The sequence below is a fragment of the Malus sylvestris genome, chromosome 17, assembly GCF_916048215.2.
Source record: "Malus sylvestris chromosome 17, drMalSylv7.2, whole genome shotgun sequence".
Lineage (NCBI taxonomy): Eukaryota > Viridiplantae > Streptophyta > Magnoliopsida > Rosales > Rosaceae > Malus > Malus sylvestris.
Window position 1 is genome coordinate 21,942,073 of NC_062276.1, and position 25,742 is coordinate 21,967,814.

Sequence of the window (25,742 nt, forward strand, 5' to 3'; positions counted from 1 at the left end):
TAGGATAAAAAGCAGAAAAATACCTCCGTAAACGGAAGTTAGAATGTTATGTCGTTGATATAATTTGTATTTTTAGTTTTCGAATACATTTTTATTTTTTTATCAAATACAGTCAAGGATATGTTGTTGATATGATTTGTATTTTTAATTTTTGAACACATTTTTATTTTTATTTTTTCAAATACAACTGACGGCATGTCATTGATATGATTTGTACTTTGGAATTTTTTTTTCAAATACAGCCGACGACATGTCGTTGATATGATTTGTATTTTTAGTTTTCGAATACATTTTTTATTTTTTATTTCCAAATACAGTCGACTGCATGTTGATATGATTTGTATTTTTGGAAAGAGAAGCCTATGGCCGCACGAACCAGTAGCAGGAAGACAAGAATAGAGAAGAAAGGAAGATTATAAATCCGTTTCATTCCTTGGCCGTCTTCATTGTGCCTCTCCTATCTTTGCTTTCCCATTCCATTTCCTTTCCTTTTGCTTTTCTGCGGCATTTCGTCGAGCAGGTTTTCTTCGATGTTTTTGTTCACAAATTGTTAACACTTACAACAGACATGTATGGTTCATCTTATTACCCGTTTTAAATTTGTGCTTTTCTTTTAATTACAGAAACCATGATCAGATTGTTTAAAGTGAAAGAAAAGCAAAAGGAAACAGCTGAAAACGCAAAGGAGAATGGTCTCGTAAAGAAGCAAAGTGCAGGAGAATTGCGTCTTCATAGAGGTAAATATGATTTTAGGATGTATATATGTTATGATTTGTTGCAATGTGGTACAAAGTTATACGCTTACATGCATATTAAGTTCCTAAATACACGTTTAACTCCAACGTACGTAAAGGCAAGGTTTCTGTGTTTATTTTAATTCCTTCAACCAGTCCTTCAATTGTATTATGACACAGAAATCAACGCAATGACATTTTAGGATTCATATTGCCGATCCTATTTAGTGAGAAAAGGCTTTGTTGTTGTTGTTGTCGTCCTTCAATTGTATTATGATGTTGTCTTGTAGATATAAGTGAGTTGAACATGCCAGAAGAATGCAAGATTTCATTCCCCAATGGAAAGGATGATTTGATGGACTTTGAGATTACCATTACACCTTATCGGGGATATTATATGTAAGTAACCTTTGATCTGAAGCTTCATTTGGCTCTCTATACGTTGTTTGGATTTTGCAACTTCGATGTCATCTTGCTGACACCGACATTTTGTACCTCTTGTCGCAGGGGTAGTGGGTTTGTCTTCACGTTTAAAGTTCCCGCAGTCTACCATCATGATCCTCCGAAGGTCAAGTGCAAAACCAAGGTAACGAAACCTTAGTTATATCAGAACTTAACTTTCGTGTATATTGGTTACGATCCAAACCATAATATATATCTGGTGTTGTATAATGCATACCATATGTGCAGATCTACCATCCCAACATCGACTTAGAAGGAAACACTTGCCTTAACATTCTTCGGGAAGACTGGAAACCTGTCTTAAATATAAACACTGTTATTTACGGATTGTATCACCTATTCACGGTATCTTTGATCGCAACACAAAATATTTCGTGACCTCAAACAAACTATCCGTTTTGTTTTTTCTAGGTTTTATTTGGATGTGTTCCTGTTGTGAACTCAAATCCTGCATTTCTTCATGCAGGAACCTAACCATGAGGACCCTTTGAATCAAGAAGCAGCTGATCTTTTGAGGGACAATCCAAAATTGTTTGGTTTGAACGTGAGAAAATCGATCGAGGGAAACATATGGGTGGGAGGGGCCCATTTTCCTGGGTGCAAAACGGGTGACTTCTACTGATTTGGTTTATCTAGGGTTTTGCTTCTTCGTGGTCCAACCATGGTTGTATGAGGTTGAAGGTTTGTATGTTTTTTGGGTGTTTTCTGCATTTCAGGTGAGTACTTGGTGGGGGATTGTCTGGTGGCACATTTTCAGCCCATACTTGTAGCAGGAGAGTGTGTATTAGTGTAATTTTGATCTTCCTTCCATTAATAAGATGGCATCATGTTAAGGCTTGGTTTTGACTTGCTATTTCAATTTAACTGTCGTGACCTTTTTTTGTTGATGGTTCGATAATTTGGGGATGCAGTTATTAATAAAACAACAATTCAACATATCGTGTCTCCCAGTTCAACCTCAATCATTTACGGTCTTGTCTTGTGGCAAATTTTCAGCCCATAATTTGCGGGTGCATGTATAAAATCATAACTATTATACGTATGATTTAGCATTTTGCTCATTCGGAGTATTAGATTAAACTCATGAAAACATAAAACTTCAGAGAAATGGGACTACATAGTGGCAGTGTCCCAATCCCTCATGCATCGTCATGTGCTTTAATTTACTGACATAACATTTCATGATTAGTTTAAAACATCATCACTTTAGCATGTTAGTTGTATGCGAGTTCTTCTCCCAAAGATGCATCAATGCAAATTGCAATCAGTTTTTCTGCATGTTTGATCCATATCCCGTAATTTTGGGTTGGGCCTGGTGAAATAGGCATTAAATGTTGGAATTCAAAGCCCATTATCTTACCCAAAAGCCGTTTTCCTTCTTCCTCTTGTGCAACTCAAATCCCCATGAACACTGTTATTTACGGATTGTATCACCTGTTCACGGTATCTCTGATCGTAACACAAAATATTTCGTGACCTCAAACAAATTATCCGTTTTGTTGTTGCTAGGTTTTATTTGGATGTGTACCTGTTGTGAACTCAAATCCTGCATTTCTTCATGCAGGAACCTAACATCGACTTAGAAGCGGGAGCTGTTGCTGAACCGAAATCAAATTCATCACAGTATGCTTCCATGTCTTTCAATGCATCTTTATAGCACCGTTTATTTTTCTAATTCCATTTGTGAGATGATATGGTGGCGATCAATTGTCAATTTAGGACAAAAATCACCCTAAAGATAGTCAGGTTCTTAGGAATATGATGCATCAGGGAAAGCAATAGAGATATTTTTATGTCCTCTAGGTTTATGTAACGAAGATTATAGATCCCGAATGCATAATTTGCATTTTTACATAGTATGCTGTTCCTACCACCTGATTTCCTTTGTCTTATTTATTAGACATAGCCCTAAGTTTTCTGGATTTTGCCCTAGGAATAAATGCTGTATTTCTAGTGCATTTTATGAAATTGATAGGCAGTGGAAAAAATCTTAAAGGTTATGAATATGCATTATTTGGTCTTTCAATTACAACTTGCATCTTGTACTTTTATTTTAAAGTCATCAAGAGACTGTAATTGAAGGGATTGAGAATCCATGGACTTTTTTTTCTTCATTTTTCGGGTATCATACATAAAATGAAAAAGGTATGATACCCCAAAAATGAAAAAAAAAAAAAAAGTTCGTGGATTCTCAATCCCTTCAATTACAGTCTCTTGATGACTTTAAAATAAAAGTACAGGATGCAAGTTGTAATTGAAAGACCAAATAATGCATATTCATAACCTTTAAGGTTTTTTCCACTGTCTATCAATTTTATAAAATGCACTAGAATTACAACATTTATCCCTAGACAAAATCCAGAAAACTTAGAGCTCTACTATGTCTCAAAAATAAAATAAAAAAGGAAAGCAAGAATGCGAAATTATGTACAATCTTTTATTACATTCTTATTTAATTGATTACATTCCTATGTTGTTTGTGCTTACGAAAAGGCATATCCCGTTGAAGGTAGGGTCGAAACCGAAACTGCATGGTTAATCGCTAAAAGATGTTTTCTTGTGCGGAAGAAATTTCATGAAATTATAGCAGTCGGTATGGAACTAGTCGTAGGAAAAGTGCAGTTACTAGTATGATAAAAGATTTGAGTTTTGCATTAGGCAGTTGTTGAGATGCTCAGACAAAAGCGGTGAAAAATTATCAAGGTGACACAAATAATGGGGATGAGGTAACAATTTTCTATTTTTTTTTTTGTCAGCACCTACTTTTATTTTTTTTAGATAATTATTTTTTTTCCCACTTTATTTGTTTTAGTTGATGCGAGCAAACAGTTGGTACCTAATTTTGCCCAAATTCATCACAAGGTTCAACCATCACAAATGTTGGAAGGTTGTGAAAATTTGCCCAACATACTGAATTATTAAGTGTGTTTCTAACGTTGTTCCAAAGGAGACGACGTTAAAAGGTGAGACTGACAAGTAGAGTGGTTTATTTTATAGAAGTCAAGTTGAGTATGCAAGGAACTTCAGATTGATAAAAGAGATTGGGAAGCTATGTTCATGAAGGTTGACGACAAAGCATCGCCGAACACACAAGCTTTTTGTAGGCACAAATTAAGGAAAGTGACAAGAAGAAGAAATCTTTTATGTGATGAGGCACCTCGAACCTCAGTGAAGACGAACCTAGCATCACAAATTGGTTTGGGTACATATAATTATTAGGTTATCTTATTAGATTTTTAAGATGTACCCCTTTTTATTTGAGAAATAAAATTTAATTATAATGTTTCATTGATTTATGAAAAAAAACATAATTTAACAAAGCACTTTAATTAAATAATAGAACTATATATTAAACAAATAAATCTCGAATAGTTACAACAATGCCGTTTAATATTTACTTCTCATTACTTGGGCTTTAATTAATATAATTGCATATTGCATCCGCTATATTAATTGAACATAGCACCAATTAATTAAGTTTTGCTCTTTATATTGTTCTTTTACACTTTCTGAACTTACAGTTATGTGAATTAAATCTTTGAAAATATATGTGCCCCGGTTTGAATCCCCAAGCATGGTGTCGTAGGTTTGGTATATGCGTTCGAGTTCAAATCTTTTTTCTCATAAGTTATATGAATTTGGAGTATTCATCAACTTACATGGTCTGTCTTATAATCCTTGTGCGACATAAATAAAAAGTGTACATGTACAGTTGTGTTTTAAAGTCGAGATCTTGATGCTCCCAAGATACATGAACAAAAATAGTTACACTATTCATAGATTGTACATAAGTGATCGGATTTAGATTCATAGATTGTCTCTGTTAGACTAAAAACTTGAGGGTTTTAGAAAATTGGAGGTCTTGTACGGTAACACTACGTGCACCATTCTACTTAAGTTAGGGAAAATAATACTAATACCTTTGGATTAAGCCTAATGAAGTAGGTTCGAGGTTCATGGGTGGTCTTGCTTTAAGTTGATTATAGAAGGAGTGCAAAGGTATTACTGGTTTTTTGGATATTCAGGATAGAACCACCCGTAACTCAGCCGGGGGGCGGGAAATGGTTTTTGGATATTTAGGGTGTGTGAATAGTTGACAGAGAATACTTTAGGGGTGTGATATTCCCACACCCTATTTTACTTCTCACGCATACCTTTTTAATTTTCAACCGTAAGATTGGATGAATTGAAGAATATCAGCTGACATAATTTATCAATGGGTGTGTGAGAAGTAAAATGAGATGTGTGGATAGCACATCCCATACTTTCTTGTACCGCACACATAAATTGATAACCAAGTGTTATTATATAAGTAAATGAACACTTCAAGGCACTTGCCATTTAGTATGGTTGTGAGTTTGCTAGGCTTGCATAGAATTATTGTTGAATCAGATTCTAAAGAGAACATTTCTGCTTTGGCTCATGATATGTCCTCTGGCCGCTAGGAGGCTTATCCTACGTTGACTAAAATCTTAAGGCTTAAGGATATATTCCAATCATGCCGCTGGTCTTGGGTCCGAGATCGGTCAATCTGGCGGCGAACCGCTTGGCGTTGAGAAGTAACACGGAGATGTGCGGGTCTACTTGGATTAGCCGTCCCCCATCGTCGTTGGTTCATATTTTGAACAAGGATGGTCTCCCTTGTCCCCCATAATTGTATTTTGGTAGTGAAAAGGGTGACGCTTGGCACTTGGTGTTGTGTCTTTAGTCTGTACTCCCATCTTCACTGCTTTCTATTTTTCTCCTCTGGTTGTTGCCTCCTGGTAGGCTTCCTTGTGTTTTAGCTCCGGCCCTGGTTATGAATTTATCCAGTTTCTCAAAAAAAAAAAATTGGACACATCAGCACTTCAACTCAGTGGGTAACCAGAGGTTTAGTCAGCTATATGACTCGGTCCACTAGGCCTCTTGACTTGGGCTGGATCTTGTAAAAGTTGATGGGGCCTCAACGTGGGTTGTGTCAAAGCTTTTACACATTACAGTACTTGAGCAAATAAAATGTTAGGATTAGATGCAACATGCGGGTTTGGAACCCAAGTGATTGATTTAGGTTGTATGTTATTTTTTTTATGAACTTTGGTGTGGCTTAAGGTAGCTAGAGTAATGTACAAACATTGTTCTCGTTATATTTTAAAAAATCTCTCCATGTTAGCACGTGTGTTATGATGGATAAAATCGTAATAGCAGATGGAATTTAACAATGTTTTCAAGGAGACAATAATACGATATCTACTTGAATAAGGTTAATTGAATTCCAGATTTCCAATTGAGGAGTAAGGAGGAGGTGGGTCCCAGTGACCCTGCCAATGGGTGTAGGATTTTCTCCCTTCCTATTACCATCCCATTACATCCCCTCCTCTCACTCTTCTTTTTGCCTTATTTTCTATATAAAATTTTCGAAACAAGATATAAACATGGCGTAATTGCAATCGTTTAAATAAGAGGTGATGGAAGGGGGGAGAGATTAGGAGGGGAGTTCCTACTCCATAAAACTTGGACTCAGCAAATGTCACGCCTGTACAGCAATTGTTGATGGCAGATCACCGACTGCTTAGAAGCCGGACTTGTCTTTGTTTTATAGGCTCAGGCGCAGACGGCGTGTCTGGCTCTGATATGGACAAGGATTGTCTGCCCTCCATTTCCAGTGCCCTCCCCGTGCCCTCCTGTTTGTGTAATCACGGTTAAGCCACTTCAACATTTTATATTACTATTCATTTTTGTCTTATTATATATATAAAAAAAACAATATAAAATGTTGACGTGGCTTAACCATGACCACACAAAACAGAAGAGCACGGGGAGGGCATCAGAAGTGGAGGGCAGACAATCCTTATCCCTCTGATATGCCATGCTGCAGGCTATAGATGTCCTAAACCCTTTTTTTGGAGCTTTGTTTTTTAAGAAAACTAATGAAATGTTTGAAAACTTTGAGTTTTAATCATACAGACAAAATAGAAGGTAAAATAAGTAATATCATAATTGATATTTTAGTGTAAAAATGTAATTTTTCGTTAAAATATACAGTACCGAGAGGTTTTCTCTAAAATTTGTTTGTTTTTGTTGTTTGGGGGTAGGGGTAGACACCCCCTAGCTAAGACTAAGACTGGACAATATCAGCTTTTGTCCTACGATTTTGGTACGATGTAGGCAGCTTATCTCCTCAGACTATGACCTCGTTGCTTTGGTCTGTGGCTGATGGGTGGACACGTCCAATTGATACAAATTCGTTGACTATGATGGATCAAGAGTGGAGCATTACAATGGCCGTGATTTCGTTCACCTGCCAAAAGATTTTGCATCTATGGAGTTGCTTTTTTATTTTTTGGAAGGAAAAGTCGACATCATTAACTTGAAAAATTATAAAGAGTTATAACGAAAAGATCATAGTACTGTTTATTTTAACGAGAATTCACATTTTTATACTAAAAAGTCAAACTTGATACTATTTATTTTACCCTTTATTTTGTCATCATCGTTAAAACTCAAAGTTTTCAAGTCATTTTCATTAGTTTTCCTAAAATTATATTGTTTGTTGAATGAGAAGGTCCAGAATAACATTTGGAGGCTCCTCAATCCAAACTACAAGCCTAAACAAGAAACATGTTTAATAGCCGATCCTTGGCATAAGGTCATGCTTGGAAAGACCTTTAGGAGTGGTTTGGGAGTGAGGTGCTTAAAAAAAAACACTCATGAAAAAAAGCTGTAAGGGTTTTAGGTGTTTGGTAAACTAAAAAAAAGGCTTATTTTGGAAGCTGCTGTGAGAATAAGCTGAAATCAAAGAAAAAAGCTAAAGCAGCTATTTACAGCTTTGGAAAACTAGTTTTTTTTCAAAGCACACAGAGTTACAGTGCTCCTTTAACGAAAATACCCACTATCAGACTGCTTTTTTTTCCAAAAGCACTTTTACAAAAAAATTTACCAAACACTCGGTTGATTTATTTCACAGCCGCTTATTCTCACAGCAGCTTTTTGTCAAAGCACAACAATACCAAATCCGCCCTTAGTTACACTGAGCCACCTAAGACTAAAGGATTTCGAGTGTTCAAACTGGAATGTGATATTGATGCTGGTCCACAATGGATGGAGGTTGTTGAACTTGGTGGTCGGGTATTATTTGTGAGCAACCACCATTCCGCCGTATATTGTACTCTATGGTCAAAAGGTAGAAAAAAAAACAATATTTATTTTGACTTTGATTACTCGTGTTATGACTCAACCGGATGTAACTATGGAATATTTTCCTTCACAAATAAGAGTATTAGGCATTTTAGTTGCCCCAAAAGTCGTTCTTGGTCGCAGTTGTATACCACATCTTTATGGTTCGTACCCAATCTTTGATAGGCTAGTTTAATTAAATTTTGTTTTGTTTCCTTTTTTAGTTGGAAATATTTGCTTTTTTATTCTTATTCTTATGAAAATCGTTTACTTCTCAGACTTATTTGCACTTAATACATATATAACTAATGTGAATATATGTATTTAATACAATCTCTTTTATAAGCTAGATAAATTTAGAGCATCTAGATATTATATTAATTTGCATGGTTGATCTTATAATCCTTGTGCGGTATAAATAAAAAGTGTATATGTACAATCGTGAAAGTCGAATTGTGATGGTCCCGAGCTACATGAAACAAAATAATAAAATTCTAGACAAACTGTATATATGTGACCGGATTAAAATATAGAATACAGTAGCGTTCAGTACAATGCAAAAACGTCAAAGAGCCTTGCACTCTGTTCTAGCAAAACCATTCCTGATTTCATATATAAAATGAGGTACATGAGAGATGTAGTCTTTGTACTCTTTTCTAGCAGCCAAACATACAAAAATGGACTTAAATTAATGAGATCCCAACAAAAGTAGGCTTTTTAGCTAAAATGATCACTGAGATTTGCATAACTCATCACTTTGATACCTAAGATTTGAAATCAATAGAAGTGGTCTTTGAGTTTGTCCACAAGCAATCATTTTGGTCATTCCATGAAAAATTGTGTTAAATAAGGAGCAAAATGACAAAAATACCCTCAATTTAATGAACAATGACCAAATGATTTGACAAAAAGTAAGGGTATTTTTGTCATGCTAGGCTCAGTAACCATTTGGATTATAGGTCTCATTCTGTCGCAGTTTTCGATATGCCTAAAAGTACGAAAATACAGATAAATAGGATTTACCATTATAGTAATAACTAATCTCCGAGCTCAAAGACAAAAACCAAGACAACATCAAATTGTCTAGAAAATTTTCAGTGTCATGAGAATATCTCAAGTACACTAAGTGTTGAATACGTAAAAAAAATTTAACAATTTATATTATAACACTTTGTATCCTGTGCCGTTTTCGTGACACACTGAACACTTCCTCTGAAATGGGCACATTGAACACTTCCTCCAAAATGCCAGCTAATGACTTACCTAGACGTGAGAAGAACTCGTTGAGTTCTCCTAACAAGTCTCCAAGACCAAACCCCCGATCATATACCAAACCTAAAACTAGAAGATGGAATTCAGTACACACAATCTATCTAATGGAACTGTTAACTACGTTGCAAAAGATAAAAGATTAGTTCAAAAGAAGATGATATAGAGAGAAACAAGAGAGAGATTGAAAAGGAAAAATGAAAGCTCTTGAATTGATTGATCTTTATGATACAATAGGTCTAGCATAATATGCAAACACACATTACACCAAATGTTATAATGCAATTCGTAGATTCTTTTTTTTTTTTTAAGTTTCCAACTAATTGAGTTATTACATTTTGTTGTACCAAACATTGTTCCTGATAGATTTTCAAAAATCTCTCCAAATTATCATGTGTGTTATGATGGATAAAATTGTAATAGGAGAACTGTCAAAATCGTAATTGGAGATTGAATTTAACAATGTATTTAAGGAGACAATTATACCATATATACTTAAACAAAGTTGAATTGAAATCCAAATTTCCAATTGAGGTGTGAAGAGGAGGTGGGAGGAGGAGGTTGGCTACACGTTTTTTTGTTTTTCTATTTTCATTTTTTGTTTATCCAAAGGGGTACAAAACAGGTCATGGCCCGGAGAGGACAAAGACGACGTTCTCGGCTCCCGGTTCAATGCCGCCTCATACGCCTTTTTTTTTTTCTTTTCTTTTTCTCTATTTTTTCAGGAATTGCTTTCAATAACAACACCAAGCATGCTCCAACAATTTTGGTCTAGCAATAGGTGGATGCTTCGTTGTTTTGGTTTGTATTGTGGGAGAGCAAGGTGCCGGCCAAATGTGAGGGAGAAGCTGGAGCTTGGTTTGCAAGAATAGTAGATATGTTGGTGTTCGGTTAGAGAGGTAAGAATGATTAAAATTTTAATCATTAAATTAATTTAATGTTGTTTAATATATACCCCTCTTACGATTTTCAGTGTTTTAACAAAACTCCCTAGATTTTAAGAAGAGAAATTTTATTTGAGCTCAAATAACTTCATACGACTTAAAACCAACTTTAAATGTGGATTTTTTTTTTGTTATTTTTTTGGTTGTAATTATTTCATAATTATCATCAAGTAAAAGTTGGAATTAACAACAAAACTAAAATTTATGTATAAACTCACATTTAGTAATCAAACCTACTTCGCTCAATATTTATCATACGTTTTCTAGTGTGTTAATATTGCCTACGAAAATATGTTGTTTCGACTTTCATGGCTGGTCTTATGATATTTGTTTATGCAAAGGAATCTGGAATGTTGGAGTTCAAATTTCTCTTTCCATAAGTTAAGTGAATTTAGAGCATATCCAAATATGTTATTTCAACTTGCATGATTGGTCTTACAATTCTTGTACGACATAATAAAACGTGCACATGTACAATTGCGAAAATCGAACTTGTAATGCGCACGAGCACATGAACAAAAACAGTAACATTTTGCGTAAAATGTATATACGTGACTGAGTTAAAAAATCTAGGCTAGAGCTAGGCTTTTGACAAACGAGAATTAACTTTTCATTTTTATAATTGAGTAGACAACTATCAGAAATCAAACCATTTTGGTATCCGAATAAGTTGGGTGCATACTTTGAAAAAATTTATATCAGAAATTCCTAGTTATCAGAATTGCAAAATGCCATTCTGACTTTCATTTTAACTTTTGAAAAAACATTCAGATTCAAAATATTTGTGTACAGATTCAAAAAATTTATTGTCGAAAATTAGAAATCCATTCCGACTTAACTCCTAGTTGAATCTTATTATTTAAATCATAAAGATATCATAAGAGTTGAACTCTAGCTTACCTGAAATAAAAAATTTCATCTTTATCACAAACCGAATGTTGTATCCACCATTAGCTATTCATGGTTGGAACATAAAAAAAAATAGAGATAATTAGTAAGTGATAATCATTTGACACGAACAATTCATAAGTTAGTTATCATTATCCATTCTATTTACGGAGCTATTTTCCTCTTGTTTGTCTTGTACGCCTGTTATTCTTACCGTAGAACCACTGGAGGATGGGGAGGGGAATGGTCAGCAAGGTCAACAAGTAAGCCGCGATCAACAGGGGCGGGGCGATCGTGGCCGTCATCAACAAGCACGCGGTCGTCGTAGACGAGATCAACAAGATGTCGGCAAGGGTGGCAAAAAGCGGGAGTTGTTGCTGAACCGAAAATCAAATTCACCACAACAACAGTATGGTTTAGGGTTTAAGTGTTTTTCAATGCTTCTTTATAGCATTGTCTATTTTACTAATTACAGCTACCGCAACCATCACGTCCCCCATAGAATACCTTCATACACAGCTCCATCTCTAATATAATTATGGTGGCAATCATTCATTGATTTAGGTCAAAAATCATCCCAAAAAATAGTCATGTTCTTAGGAATAGGATGCATCAAGGAAGCAACAGAGATATTTTTATGGGCTCTAGGTATTTATTTACATATTATTATAGATCTCGAATGCATAATGTGCGTTTTTTTACCCTAGTATGTTGTTCCTATTACCTGATTTCCTTTGTCTTATTATTTAGACATAGTAGAGCCCTAAGTTTTCTGGATTTTGCCCTAGGGATAAATGCTGTAATTCTAATGCATTTTATAAAATTAACGGACAGTGGAAAAAATCTGAAAGATTATGAATATGCATTATTCGGGCTTTCAATTACAACTTGCATGTCTCTACTTTTATTTAAAAGTGATCAGGAGACTGTAATTGAAGGGATTGAGAATCCATAGACCTTTTTTCATTTTTAGGTGTATCATATATTTTCTCATTATTAGGGTTGCGAATTAAAATGGTACATATTAAAAATAAAAACATTATGATACACCTAAAAATGAAAAGAAAAACAAAGTTTTGAGGATTCACAATCCCTTCAATTACATTCTCCTAATGACTTTTAAATAAAAATAGAGAAATGCAAGTTGTAATTGAAAGAACGAATAATGCATATTCATAACCTTAAAGATTTTTTCCACCGTCCATCAATTTTATAAAACGCACTAGAATTACAGCATATATCCCTAGGGCAAAATCCAGAAAACTTAGGGCTCCACTATGTCTCAAAAATAAGACATAGGAAATCAGGTAGTAGGAACAACATACTAGGGTAAAAACACAAATTATGCATTCGGGATCTATAATATTTTGTAAATAAAGACCCAGAGCCTATAAAAATATCTCTATTGCTTCCCTGATGCATCTTATTCCTAAGAACTTGACAATCTTTGGGGTGATTTTTTACTTAAATCGACAAATGATCTCCAAAATATGTTAATTACTTGATCATATTTTCCTTATAATTTTGGGGTATTTTGATATGGGACCAAAGTAACTAAAAATTGGACCTATTTCAAAAGTCAAAAGTCACTAAAAATTAGACCTGTATTTTCCTTATATATATATATATATTTAATCATAAAAAATTTGGAATGAAAAATATAATTTGTGGAGTGCTAATAACAATTTACATTTTTAATTTATAGCTCGTTCTTACTCGTTCTTTTTATTTCTTTCAAAATCTGTATGCTATTTTTTTATTTATTTCTTTTTCATTATTTTTCCCTCCTCATGTGCCATATTCAGTTTTTCTCTCCCAAATATGAAATCCAGAATGGTTGACTGCTATTATTATTATTTTTTAGCACATCGATTTATTTTTAGAGTGTTGATAGACCAACTTCATTGTCCTATTTTTCCAGCAACATTCTAATTTCACTCACCTTAAAAAATTAAAAAATTGAAATGTTATTTTCTCACCCTTTATTATTTCTAAAGTAACCTTTAATATATATTAAAAAATTTATACATTTTTTTTAATCTATCCCATCCTTAATCGTAGCACCACATTCACGGTGCAGCCGAAGCCCCAACCCGCCTGCCCACTCATCCCCATCTCGCAACCCATCCACCACCACGTCTCAATAATCAATATCTTTGTCCCCTACCGACCACCAAACTCTCTCCTGATACCTACCCCTCTGCCACCGAAACCTGTCCCCCTTTTCACGCCATAACCAAATCCTTCTCCAACTACATGGCCAACCCATAATAATTACTCTAGATAGCCCCCAACCCCTATCCTCATTTGGGATTTCAATGAATGTCATCCAACCTAAACCCTAGAACCCAACAATTTTTTTTTGGTTCAAATCTGTGGGTGTTCAAAAGTTTCTCCATTGAAGTGGTTATAGTAGTTGATGGTGGCGCAGTATTTACATGTCAGCTGCCCAATTATAAACAAGGGTTTAAAAGTATTTTTCTAAAATGAATATATGTCAATAACATTTTGATTACAAGGTGGGTGAGAAATGGGGTGAGTTTAGTAGCACTCTATTTTTATACTAAATGGAGGGGAGTTTGGCTAAACCACACAATGATCAACCTAATTTGGCATCAAATTCACCATCCACGCAATTCGAACCTAAAACATCTTACTTATGATGAATATCACCAAATCATAATACTGAGTGGCTGATTGACTGTTATTTAAATTAAACAAGTAACCTATACTTCCCATAAATGTAGGAAAATGGTTTTGAAGAATCCGATGCATAGGATAGAAGCATGATGGGACTTGAACTCACAATTTGTTTATGACACATGACTAGGATTTAATAACCACCTTGCAAGGATTTTTAGGGTTTGTCCTAAGTAGATCAGGGATTTTACTTGATGTAATCAAAATTTGTAACTAAACACCAGTTGAAATCTGTGAGGGTGTTGGCAACCGGCAATATCTTCAATTTCGATAAACAACACTGAAGTCATAGAATTAGCCGACCAATGAGCACTTTCAATTTAGATAAACAGCATTGCTTTGAGACGGACTGATTATCTAAGTCTCTGTCAGCAAATAATCTCTAAGTACTTGTTGGAATAGGTCATCTTATTAGTCTAAAATTTCATCAACTAATGATAGCTCGATCAAGAAATGAAAGCAAGCACGCGAAATTATGTACAATCTTTTATTACATTCTTATTTTATTGATTACATTCCTATTTTGTTTGTGCTTACGAAAATGGCATATCCCGTTGACGGTAGAGTCGAAACCGAAACTGCATGGTTAATCGCTGAAAGATGTTTTCTTGTGTGGAAGAAATTTCATGAAAATTATAGCAGTCGGTATGGAACTAGTCGTAGGAAAAGTGCACTTACTAGTTACTAATATGATAAAAATTTTGAGTTTTGCATTAGGCAAATATAGAGATGCTCAGACAAAAGCGGTGAAAATTTATCAAGGTGACACAAATATTGGGGATGAGGTAAAAAATTTTCTAATTTTTTTATTAGCACCTACTTTTATTTTTTTTGAAATAATTAATTTTTTTTGAAATAATTAATTTTTTCCCACTTTATTTGTTTTAGTTGATGCAAGCAAACAGTTCGTACCTAATTTTGCCCAAATTCATCACAAGGTTCAACCATCACAAATGTTGGAAAGTTGTGAAAATTTTGCCTAAAATACTGAATTATTAAGCTTGTTTCTAATGTTGTTCCCAAAAGACGACGCTAAGAGGTGAGACTGACAGGGAGAGTGGTTCATTTTATAGAAGTCAAGTTGAGTATGCAAGGAACTTGAGATTGATAAAAAAGATCGAAAAGCTATGTTCATGAAGGTTGACGACAAAGCATCACCAAACACACAAGCTTTTTGAAGGCACAAATGAAGGAAAGTGACAAGAAGAAGAAAACTTTTCCATGATGACGGACATGGCATCTTGAAACCTAGCATCACAAATTGGTCTGGGTACATATAATTATCAGGTTATCTTATTAGATTTTTAAGATGTACCCGTTTTTATTTGAGAAATAGAATTTAATTATAATGTTTCATTGATTTATGAAAAAATAAAAATTAACAAAGCACTTTAATTAAATATAATAGAACTATATATTAAACAAATAAATCTCGAATAGTTACAAAAATGTCCTTTAATATTTACTCCTCATTATTTGGGCTTTAATTAATATAATCGCAGATTGCATCCGCTATATTAATTGAACATAGCACCAATTAATTTACTTTTGCTCCTTATATTGTTCTTTTGCACTTTCCGAATTTACAGTTTTGTGAATTAAATCTTTGAAAATCTATATGCGCAGGTTTGAATCCCCAAGCATGTCGTAGGTTTGGGATATGTCACTTGCGTTCGAGTTCAAATCTTTTTTCTCATAAGTTAGATGAAAGTGGAGTATTCACCAACTTGCATGGTCGGTCTTATAATTCTTGTGCGACATAAATAAAAAAGTGTACATGTATAATTGTGTATTAAAGTCAATTTTGATGCTCCCAAGCTACATGAATAAAAATGGTTACACCATTCACAGACTGTACATACATCATTGGATTTAGATTCATTGTCTCTGTTAGACTAAAAACTTGAGGGTTTTAGAAAATTGGAGGTCTTGTGCGGTAACACTACATGCACCATCCTACTTAAGTTAGGGAAAATAATACTGGTTTTTTGGATATTCAGGATAGAACTACCTGCAACTTAGCCGGGAGGCAGGAAATGGGTTTTTGGATATTTAGGGTGTGTGAATAGTTGAATAGAGAATACTTTATTGTACCGCAAACATAAATTGATAACCAAGTGTTATTATATAAGTAATTGAGCACTTCAAAATGATTTTTTGTTTGTTTATAATATGATATTTAGTATGCCAGACCGTGTTTTTGATACAATGAAAATTTTATGTGGCATGGTTACGTTTTTGTGACATGGCGGTTCCGTAAATGAATCCAGAGGACATAGAAAAAAAAAATGAAACGAAAGAATCCGAAGTCCCACGTCTAAAAGTGGACACATCAGCACTCTCAACTCAGTGGGTAACCAGAGGTTTAGTCAGCTATGACTGCCCACTAGGTCTCTTGACTTGGGCTGGATCTTGTAAAAATTTGATGGGCCTCAACGTGGGTTGTCTCAAAGCTTTCACACAACGATACTTGAGAAAATAAAAGGTTAGGATTAGATGCAACATGCATGTTTGTAACTCAAGTGATTGATCTAAGTTCTATGTTATTTTTTTATGAAACATGGTGTGGCTAGCTAGAGTAATGTACAAACATTGTTCTCGTTATATTTTCAATAATATCTCCAAGTTAGCACGTGTGTTATAACGGATAAAATCGTAATAAGAGAACAGTCAAAATCATAATAGGAGATGGAATTTAAGAATGTTTTTAAGGAGACAATAATACCATATCTACTTGAACAAGGTTGAATTGAATTCCAGATTTCCAATTGAGGAGTGAAGAGGAGGTGGTACCTAGTGACCCTGTCAATGGGTGTAAAACTTGGGAAATTGACCATCTCCGGATTTCTTTCACCGACTTCACTAAATCAATAAATTTGGATCCTTGAAATTTGATTTAACGGTTAAAGTTATTATAACTTTTAAAGGAATCTCCAGTTTTTAACCGTTTGATCAAATTTCAAGATCCGAATTTATTGATTGGGTGGAGGGGTAGGTACCCCTAGACTTGGCAGTCGTGTCGTGTTTTCCGTGTTCGTGTCGTTTTCGTGTCATACCCGATATCTTAACGGGTCGTGTCGTGTAACACCCGTTAAAATAAACGGGTAAAATGACCCGACCCGAAATCGACCCGATAATATTAACAGGTAATATGACCCGACCCGTTACCCGTTAAGGAAAATATATTTTAAACCAATAAATAATCAAATGAAAAACATAATACTAAATAAGTATATACATTCCATATTATCACATCCAAAACAAAAAAACGCAATTTTGTTTTAATTATATTTTCGCTTACCTAAAGTCTTTAATAGTTTTTTAATTAATGTAGAAGTGTAAAAAAATATAGAAAAAAATATATAAACACTCGTAATGACAAGCTTTATAACTTTCATGAAGAGCTTAACTTCGAAATTCGCCACTATAATCATATAAATCATAGATCAAAATTTAACCTTTGATTGTTGTTTACATTTATGCTTCATTGTTCTCATCAAATTTCATTTTTTTAGATTTTCTTTTTTGAAAATATGATCTATTAGAGGGTGCAGGTAGATGAACGGTTAGGATCGTTGATATTATATTTAGAGTTCTACGGTTAGTGAAAATATTGCTTGATGTTTATAAAGTTTCTACAAATTATATGACATTGACTCATATTTCAGTTAATCGTAAATATCGAAACGTGATATCATCTCCTTATATCCACCAGATGATCATGTTTTCAAAAAATAAAATTTTAAAAATGAAATTCAGTCAGAAGAATAAAGTGTAAATAACAATTGACGGTTAAATAAATTTAAGATTTCACTACTACAAAATTATCTATTGCTGGCGGTCCAAAATTTTTTTTCAACGATCCAACCGTCAAACTTATTTGTACACATTCCAAGATTGCATACATAAAAAATCTTTAAAAAACAAACATTAAGAGATTACGTAACGGAACAAAAGTTTTCGACGGTTATAAACGAAAAATCACAATTTAACGGTTATTTTAGCTCCGATCTTGATGATTTTTTACAAATACACTCCTCGACCTTATAAGACTGTAATGAATAAATTTGATCTTTAATTTAAAGTATTTACAATAGTGGATACCACAAAAACTTATTTTATACTTAATAGAAGTATAATATTAACTCTAAGTGTTTGTTTAATCTACCGTTTTGACGCAATATGCATTCTACGAAACTTTTTTCAACGATCCAACCGTCAAACTTATTTGTACACATTTCGAGATCTCATACGTAAAAAATTGTAAAAAACAAACATTCAGAGATTACGCAACGGAACAAAAGTTTTCGACGGTTATAAATGAAAAATCACAATTTAACAATAATTTGAGCTCCGATTTTGATGATTTTTTACAAAAACACTCCTCGACCCTATAAGAATGTAATGAATAAATTTGATCTTTCATTTAAAGTATTTACACTAGTGGATACCACAAAAACTTATTTTATACTTAATAGAAGTATAATATTAACTCTAAGTGTTTGTTTAATCTACCGTTTTGATGCAATATGCATTCTACGAAGCATTTTTCAACGATCCAACCGTCAAAATTATTTGTACACGTTCCAAGATCACATTCGTAAAAAATCGTAAAAAACAAACATTCAGAGATTACGTAATGGAATAAAAGTTTTCGACGGTTATAAACGAAAAATCACAATTTAACGGTTATTTTATCTCTGATTTTGATGATTTTTTACAGATACACTCTTCGACCCTATAAGAATGTAATGAATAAATTTGATCTTTAATTTAAAGTATTTACACTAGTGGATACCACAAAAACTTATTTTATACTTAATAGAAAGTATAATATTAACTCTAAGTGTTTGTTTAATGTACTGTTTTGACGCAATATGCATTCTACAAAACTTTTTTCTACGATCCAACCGTCAAACTTATTTGTACACATTCCGAGATCGCATACGTAAAAAATCATAAAAAACAAACATTCAGAAATTACGTAACGGTACAAAAGTTTTCGACGGTTATAAACGAAAAATCACAATTTAACAGTAATTTGAGCTCCGATTTTGATGATTTTTTACAGATACACTCCTCGACCCTATAACAACGTAATGAATAAATTTGATCTTTAATTTAAAGTATTTGCACTAGTGGATACCACAAAAACTTATTTTATACTTAATAGAATTATAATATTAACTCTAAGTGTTTGTTTAATCTACCGTTTTGACGCAATATACATTCTACGAAGCTTTTTTCAACGATCAAACCGTCAAACTTATTTGTACACATTCCGAGATCGCATACGTAAAAAATCGTAAAAAACAAACATTCAGAGATTACGTAATGGAACAAAAGTTTTCGGCGGTTATAAACGAAAAATCACAATTTAGCGGTTATTTTATCTTTGATTTTGATGATTTTTTTACAGATACACTCCTCGACCATATAAGAATGTAATGAATAAATTTGATCTTTAAATTAAAGCATTTACATTTTTTTATATATGAGTGATTGTATATATATATTTTACATTTTTTACACTTCTACAATAATTATTATTAATTTTATTAATTTTGCCCTCAAATAAAAAACATTATTCATGAGGGTTTGAAGGATTTTAAAAATCTAAACGATAATATAAGTGTAACAATTATCTATTTGTGGAGGAATAATGATAAATCACGAGTGTTTATATATTCTTTCACATTTTTCATACTTGTATGTATGTCTTTTTAGTTCTTGAATATACAAATACTATACCAGTATATTTTAATTTTGGACAAGAATATGTTATGTAAAATTTATCCTAGTAATGATAATAAGGAACTCTCATAATAAAAATAAATAATGACTAAAACTTTTTTTTTTAATTTTTTTTAAATTTATATAGAACAATAATACAAAACTATATATTTAATATAGAATATATTGTATATATTAATATGACTATTGTATTTTATAATAAATCTTTTAGTAATTAAACTTTAAAATTATTAAAATAATTTTTTTCTTAACGGGTCGAAACGGGTTACCCACGTGTTACCCGCGTGTATACCTGTTAAGAACTCGTTATTAACGGGTTCTTAACGGGTCACCCGATAGTGACCCGATAAGTTATCGTGTTGACCCGAAACCCGTTATTTTCGTGTCGTTTTCGTGTCGTGTCATCATGTCGTGTCAAAAACTGCCAAGTCTAGGTACCCCCTAGCTAAGACTGGACAAGATCAGCTTATCTCCTACGATTTTGGTACGATGTAGGCAGCTTATCTCCTCAGACTATGACCTCAGGTCTGTGGCTGATGGGTGGAGACGTCCAATCGATACAAATTAATTGATTATGATGGATCAATAGTAGAGCATTACAATAGCTGTGATTTCGTTCACCTAGCAAAGGATTCTGCATTTATGGAGTTGTTTATGATTTTTCATAAGAAAAATTAAAATAAAATTAAAAAAAAAAATAATAATGAAAAAAAAAAACAAATAAAGCCGTAGTGAAAGATACTACAAAAAGATAAAAAGGTAATTTTAGTCGGACCTGGATTCTCTCCGAGGCAAACCCTCGGGATCTTGCTGAGCGACAAACACTACAAACAGGGAGTTCCTTTTAAAGTTATAATAATTGTAACCGTTGAATTGAAATTGAATGACCCATGTTTGTCTCTCAGCATGATCCCTAGGGTTTGCCTCAGAGGATCCAGTTCCATTTTAATCACCATTCCGCCGTTATATAGTATCCTATGGCCAGAAGGTTGAGAGAAACAATATTTATTTTACCTTTGATTACCTGATTTATGACTCAACCGGATGTGATTTTGGAGTATTTTCCTTCACAAATAAGAGAATTAGGCATTTTAGTTGCCCCAAGAGTCGTTCTTGATCCCAGTTGCATACTGCACCTGTATGGTTCGTACCTAATCTTTGATAGGTTAGTTTAATTAAATTTTGTTTTGTTTCCCTTTTTTAGTTGGAAAGATTTGCTTTTTTATTTTTTATTTTTATAAAAGTTGTTTACTTCTCATACAGTCATACTTATATGCACTTAATACATATATAAATCATGTGAACATGCATATTTAATATAATTACTACATTTAATCATTCATGAACGGAACATAACTACATTGGGATCAAATTATATAAAATAGATTTAATGTCGTGTGGAGTCTTGGTTCAATAACTTTTTATTATTGTAGCAAGACGTCAATATAATGATAATCCCGTTTCATATAGTCCATTTTCCTAACAAAGACATATCAAACACTGCATGAAAAAACGGCTACTGGGATAATGTTTTATGCGAAGCCTAAGAATTGTCACATTAGATCATGAACATCGTTCCACCCTATTGAGCATAACTTGCACTTGGAAATCTCCATGCTAGGCTCAGTAACGCTATGGATTATAAGTCTCCTTGTGTCGCAATTTTCGATAAGCCTTAAAAAACGAAAATACAGATAAATAAGATTTACCATTATAGTAATAACTAATCTCCGAGCAAAAACCAAGACAACATCAAATTGTTGAGAAATTTTTTAATGTGCCGATAATATGTCAGGTACACCAAGTGTTGAATACTTAAAAAAATATTCAAATATTTGTCTTATAACACTTGGTATACCATGTCATTTTCCTGACACTGAACACTTCCTTTGAAATGGGCACACCGAACACTTCCTCCAAAATGCCAAAATGCCAACCAATGTCTTACCTAGATGTGAGAAGAATTCGTTGAGTTCTCCTAACAAGTCTCCAAGACCAAGCTCTCGGTCACAGACCAAACCTAAAAGGCTAAAACTAGAAGATGAAATTCAGTACTCACGATCTATCTTGTGGAACTGTTAGCTACATTGCAAAAAATGAAAGATTAGTTCAAAAGAAGATGATATAGAGAGAGATTGAAGGCTCTTGAATTGATTGATGTCTCTGATACAATAGGTCTAGCATAATACACAAACACACATTACACCAAATGTTCTAATGCAATTTGTAGATTTTTTTTTTAACTTTTCAACTAATTAAGTTATTACATGGGAACTTTAACGAAAAGCTTACAGTATTGTTCACTTTAACGAAAAATCACATTTTTACACTAAAAAGTCAATCATGTTACTATTCATTGTGCCCTTTGTTTTATTTTTATATTAAAACTCAAAATTTTCAAACTTGTTTCATTAGTTTTCTTTTATTACATTTTGTTATACCAAACATTGTTCCTGATAGATTTTCAAAAATCTCTACAAGTTATCATGTGTGTTATGATGTATAAAATTGTAATAGGAAAACAGTCAAAATCGTAATCAGAGATTGAATTTAACAATGTTTTTGACGAGACAATAATACCATATATACTTAAAAAAAGTTGAATTGAAATCCCAATTTCCAACTGAGGTGTGAGGAGGAGGTTGGCCACTTGTTTTTTGATTTTCTATTTTCATTTTTTGTTTGTCCAAAGGGGTACAAAACAGGTCATGGCCCGGAGATGACAAACACGACGATCTCGGGTTCCGATTCAATGCCGCCTCATACGGCTTTTTTTTTTTTGGGAATTGTTTTCAATAACAACACCAAGCCTGCTCCAACAATTTTGGTCTAGCAATAGGTGGCTGCTTCGCTGTTTTGGTTTGTATTGTGAGAGAGCAAGGTGCCGGGCAAATGTGAGGGAGAAGCTGGTGTTTGGTTTGCAAGAATAGTAGATATGTTGGTGTTAATATTGCCTGCGAAAATATGTTGTTTCGACTTGTATGGTCGGTCTTACGATATTTGTTTATGTAAATGAGTCTGGAATGTTCGAGTTCAAAATTTTCTTTCCACAAGTTAATTGAATTTAGACCATATCTAAATATGTTGTTTCAACTTGTATGACCAGTCTTATGATTCTTGTACGACACAAAAAAGCGTGCACATGTACAATTGTGAAAGTCAAACTTGTGATGCACACTAGCTACATGAATAAAAATAGTAACATTTTGCGTAAAATGTATATTTGTGACCGAGTTTAAAAATCTAGCTAGTCTACATACTTGCATGACTACATGGACAAAAACAGTAAGAGTATCCATAAAATGTATAAAGTTGATTGCAAAAGGAATGCAAGGGTATAATGATATTTTGCGTAAATATATATTCATATATTAGAGGATGGGACATAAATAGGAAAATTAAAAAGTTCCACTATTTTTATTTTATTTTTCAAATTAAGAAGCATCTGGTTGCTTCGTCAAGGTAGTCTATTTTTTTGGAGTCCAAAAAGACTTACCGAGTTATTTTAGCCTCCATAGCCATTATTGTGTATGCACAAGCGTCAAAAATTGAACAGAGGACATTACCGTGTGAAACATTGAAGATTGATTGTGGTCAACGAATACCATATAGGGAAAGAATTGTGTAGTCCTAATTATCTTCCTCGGACACTTACCTGAGCTTCTGTTCTTATCCGTTTGATAAAAATCCCATGGTCGTAATATAAAGATCAAAGTTAAAATTGAAAATATAATTTTTTTCTTTTAGATGGAAGTTTCCTGCATGTTTCACTTCCCCTCTTTACTTTACGTCTCAATATCCTCCAGCAATTATTCAGCAGCCATGGATGAGAGGGAGAGATAGAGATCGAGACGGGCGATATTTAAGGGTGAGAATCAAACTCAAGATGTTGAATACTTAATTAAATAAGGGGTACCCTTAAATAAGCTACAAGTCCATCGTTGGTTGAATTGAATGCTTGAATTTAGGCGAACTGTTATGTCTTCGGGCCATTGGGGCCAAGCCCGTCTAAGCTTAATTGTTGCTTATAGATAATTATTTGTAAAAATCGTGTTTATTAATTAGCATATATGCTTCATGTATTCTTGGAACAATATGGGTTCACAATTTTAGTTCCATAGCTTTGAATACAAAATGATACGACAAATTCAAAAACTAGTTCCCGTTGTTACACTCGTGTAACTTTATTAACAAAAAAGAAAAACATCAACCTTGTTTTATGAAACTGGCGGGGTGAGCTAGACCAGAGTAAATGAGCATCCAACCATAGCTTAATCCGAGCGACGCCATTTTTGTCTCTGACTTGACGGGTCATAGACTGTATTCTGTGTTACAGTTGCATCCCAAACTTGTTATATGAGAATAGTATGATATTTATTATTTCGATAAACTCGTTTTCGAGTTGCATATTAATTGGTTCCTCCCATAGGCTCTGTTTACTTCTCTTCCAACCCAAAACCCAGCAAAAGGCCAAAAATTTCAGTGGGTATATCTGTTCCATGCTGGGTCTGCAACATCTCATATCGATCAACAGAGAGAAAGTGATATGCCTTATATATACATGTTCACCTCCATTTACTACGAGACCTTTTGAAACCTCACTAGCTTCGAAGTTCATCGGAACTCCGAAGTTAAATGAGTTCGAGTGAGAACAATCCAAAGATGGATGATCCACTAAGAAGTTTTTGTGTTTTTCCATAAACAAAATCGTGCAAGCTGAGCCTAAAGAAGATAATATCGTGCTACGATAAAATCAGTCTGGAATGAGACAGGGTCTGCGTTGCCGTGCTTGGTGTGTACTGAGGGGAGAAGTGCTGGGTCTGCGTTGTCGACACACCATCACAATATTTCAGTAATTTTCTGGGTCACCAAAATTATTGTATATATCTAATTTTAAATTGACTTGGTCGTTGCTTGGTCTTACACACCAGTCCAAAAACAAGGCTAATTTGGTAAATTCATCAAAAACCAGAAGCAGCAGAAAAGCCAGCCTCTTCCCTTCCCTCCCAAGCCCACTTAAACACCATGACCCAACCACTCCCACCCTCACCAGAGAAAAATGCGTGACAGAGTCCTTACCATAGGTAAATGAAAGTTGTGGCCCTCCCTCAACCTGCGGTCAATCAGTCATCCCTCCCTCAGCCTGCGGTCAATCAGTCATAGCTTGTCACATCTTTCATAAGTTCATAGGTTCAACTGGCATTTCCAAAAAAAAAATGTGGAAACAAAGAATTTTGTTATTGCCAGAATCCAAATAAAGGTTTTACATATAATATTATTGTTTGTGTCAAACGATTATCACTTACTAATTATCTCCACTTCTTAAAGTTTCAAAGCTCATTTGATATCTTAATGATTTAAATAATAAGATTCAACTAGGGGTCCAAGTCGGAATGAGATTTTAATTTTTGACAATAAATTTTTTTGAATCTCTACACAAAAATTTCGAATTTGATGTTTTTTCAAAAGTTGAAATGAAAATTTGAAAGGATTGAGAGATTCTGATAACTAGGAATTTTCGATATAATCTTTTTTTCAAAGTGTGCACCTAACTTATGTCGATACCAACATGTTTTGATTTCTGATAGTTTTCTATTAAATTATAAAATGTGTTGTCAACTCTATATTTTAGTTTTAGATATAGTTTGTTCATTGATTTTTATATTAATCATACTTGTAAAATATGTTGTTTCGACTTGCACGGTCGATCTTATGATATTTGCTTATGCAAAGAAATCTTGAACATTCGAGTTCAAATTTCTCTTTCCACAAGTTAAGTGAATTTAGAACATATCCAAATATGTTATTTCAACTTGCATGACCGATCTTATGATTCTTG

At 33.7% G+C, this 25,742-nt stretch overlaps 1 protein-coding gene and 1 long non-coding RNA gene across 11 annotated transcripts in view; one reads left to right on the top strand and one right to left on the bottom strand.

Annotated features, from left to right (window-relative positions):
• Positions 1-388: 388 nt before the first annotated feature.
• LOC126612383 (NEDD8-conjugating enzyme Ubc12-like) overlaps positions 389-25,742 on the top strand; it is a 68,834-nt gene continuing 43,480 nt past the window's right edge. For 2 of the 10 annotated variants that reach the window (XR_007619026.1, XR_007619028.1), the window contains exons 1-7: positions 389-520; positions 624-737; positions 1,025-1,133; positions 1,242-1,320; positions 1,425-1,541; positions 1,663-1,877; positions 2,761-2,819. Coding sequence is in view for 2 of the 10 variants with exons in the window: in XM_050280788.1 (XP_050136745.1) it covers positions 629-737; positions 1,025-1,133; positions 1,242-1,320; positions 1,425-1,541; positions 1,663-1,818 (570 nt within the window). In the remaining 8 variants the exon portion in view is untranslated. Of the gene's footprint in view, positions 521-623; positions 738-1,024; positions 1,134-1,241; positions 1,321-1,424; positions 1,542-1,662; positions 2,034-2,760; positions 2,820-3,689; positions 3,809-3,854; positions 3,923-4,008; positions 4,084-4,193; positions 4,485-25,742 lie in introns of those variants that run through there. The other 8 variants (XR_007619022.1, XR_007619024.1, XR_007619023.1 and 5 more) reach the window with 8 other exon arrangements.
• The window catches only part of LOC126612399 (uncharacterized), a 172,387-nt gene continuing 168,282 nt past the window's right edge, over positions 21,638-25,742 (bottom strand). Inside the window, exon 3 of the long non-coding RNA XR_007619044.1 lies at positions 21,638-21,923. This is a non-coding gene — a long non-coding RNA (uncharacterized LOC126612399). The remainder of the gene's footprint in view (positions 21,924-25,742) is intronic.